We start from the raw sequence: 2,017 nt of genomic DNA, 5'->3' as shown, positions 1-2,017 counted from the left end.
AAAATAATTTTATATTAAAACTAAAGTTTTTTTCTGGAGTTTATTTTAAGTCTTGTTAATGGAATGTTTCAATATCAATTAGAAAGATTAAATATAAGTTAATTATAAAACAAGCTGTATAAGCCTAGAATTTATTCACGAGACGAATCTATTAAATTTAATTAATCCATAATTAGCATATATTTACTGTAACATCACATAAGTTAATCATGTACTAATTAGGTTTAATAATAGATTCGTCTCGCGAATAAGTTTAGGGGCTATGGAATTTGTTTTATTATTAATGTATGTTTAATACTTCTATTTAGTATCAAATGATGAGTTTAAAATAAGCATATATTTACTGTAACATCACATAAGTTAATCATGTACTAATTAGGTTTAATAATAGATTCGTCTCGCGAATAAGTCCAGTGGCTATGGAATTTGTTTTATTATTAATGTATGTTTAATACTTCTATTTAGTATCAAATGATGAGTTTAAAATAAGCATATATTTACTGTAACATCACATAAGTTAATTATGTACTAATTAGGTTTAATAATAGATTCGTAATATTATAACATTATAACATTATCACACTGCAAGTCTGGTCTGAAGTCTGAACACCGAGCGCGCGCTGGACTGTTCCCGTGTGCACACAAGAAGTCAAGAGCGCAGCTTATTCTGAAAATAGCCCAAGACATCGATCCGCCCGCCGACCCTTCCCTCCCTGTCGGCGAGGTGGCGCCGGCATTTCTACCTGCTGCTCTTGCCCACCGTCCAGCCGCCGTCGACGACGAGGTTGTGCCCGTTCACGTACTTGGCCTCGTCGGACGCCAGGTACAGCGCCGCCCTCGCGATGTCCTCCGCCTCCAGCACCGCCCCGTCCACCACGCCCATGTCCACCTCGATGATCCGCCTGATCTCCTCGGCGCTCTTCCCGGGGAGCCACGCCGCGAAGGCCCCCAGAACCAGCGGCGTCGGGATGGCGTAGGGGGAGACGGCGTTCACGCGCACCCCGGAGCGCGCAGTCTCCGCCGCCACGGTGCGGACGAGGCCGAGCACCGCCGCCTTGGAGGCGCTGTACGCAGGGGTGGCCGCGGTGCCCACCACGGCGGCGGCGCTCGCGGTGCAGATGATGCTGCCGCAGCGGCGCGGGACCATGACGCGCGCCGCGTGCTTGAGCCCCGCCAGCACGCCCCGGGCGTTGGTCGCCATCACCCGGTCGAAGTCGGCGAGGTCCACTTCGCCCAGCGGCGGACGCACGGGGCAGCCCCCGATGCCGGCGTTGTTGAACATGACGTCCAGCTGCCCGTGGCGGGCCACCGCGAGGTCCACGGCCGCGGCCACCTGCGCCTCGTCGATCACGTCGCAGCGGGTGTAGCACGCGACGTCCGGGCCGCCGAGCTCCGCTGCGACCGCGTGGCCGAGGTCGTCCTGGACGTCCGCGATGACCACCTTCGCGCCGTTCCTAACGAACTCGGCGGCGGTCGCCTTGCCGATGCCGCTCGCGCCACCGGTGATGACGGCGACCTTCCCGGCCAGCCTGCGAACCAATTCGTCAACGATTTGCAGCAGAGCACTAGCAGATACAAGAAAGCTGTGGTGACGAGGAGAGAGAGACAGAGGAGAGAACCTCTGACTCTGAAAGGCCGATGCCGAGGAGAAGGCCTTGACGAAGGCCGACGATCCTGGCGCCGTGATCCCGCTCTTCTTCTCCCTGCAAGGAACATCGAAATCCATTCGAATATTTTAGAGCTGTAGCACTGGTTGTTCTCGCAAAAATCGATCGAAACTAACCAAACTCTGACCAGTGACCACAGTTACCTGAGAATCAATTGCAAGGCTCTGATGAACATGGTGCCCACTCGCTTGTTCGTTGTTGAGCAGATACAACCCTACAAACAGGCAGCGAACTGATTTTCACCTCGATGATCCACCAGCTCGGTTCCTGGCGGCAAGCCTTCTTAAGAAGGTCAGTGAGAGTCCTGGCTTTGGTGTCCCATTTTGAGTTGTCTCGTGCCATGCCAGTCG

The 2,017-nt window shown here is 52.2% G+C and overlaps 1 protein-coding gene across 1 annotated transcript; it reads right to left on the bottom strand.

The window, feature by feature from the left end:
• Positions 1 to 553: 553 nt before the first annotated feature.
• On the bottom strand, positions 554 to 2,017 carry LOC112897367 (momilactone A synthase-like). Its single transcript, XM_025965654.1, has 3 exons — positions 1,811 to 2,017; positions 1,620 to 1,703; positions 554 to 1,529 (listed from the first exon to the last, which is right to left on the bottom strand). Exons 1-3 carry the CDS (start codon positions 1,840 to 1,842, stop codon positions 740 to 742), a joined length of 906 nt encoding a protein of 301 aa, XP_025821439.1. The 5' UTR covers positions 1,843 to 2,017; the 3' UTR covers positions 554 to 739.

Source organism: Panicum hallii, chromosome 6, assembly GCF_002211085.1.
Source record: "Panicum hallii strain FIL2 chromosome 6, PHallii_v3.1, whole genome shotgun sequence".
NCBI lineage: Eukaryota > Viridiplantae > Streptophyta > Magnoliopsida > Poales > Poaceae > Panicum > Panicum hallii.
This window is presented reverse-complemented; position numbering and strand designations above follow the sequence as displayed.

What these genes read in the sequence shown, in the direction of transcription:
- LOC112897367 (XM_025965654.1), bottom strand. Translation starts at nt 1,842, where the DNA reads ATGTTCATCAGAGCCTTGCAATTGATTCTCAG. An exon ending in GCCTTGCAATTGATTCTCAG is followed by an intron (nt 1,704 to 1,810) that starts GTAACTGTGGTC and finishes TGTTCCTTGCAG; the next exon opens with GGAGAAGAAGAGCGGGATCA. An exon ending in TCGGCCTTTCAGAGTCAGAG is followed by an intron (nt 1,530 to 1,619) that starts GTTCTCTCCTCT and finishes ATTGGTTCGCAG; the next exon opens with GCTGGCCGGGAAGGTCGCCG.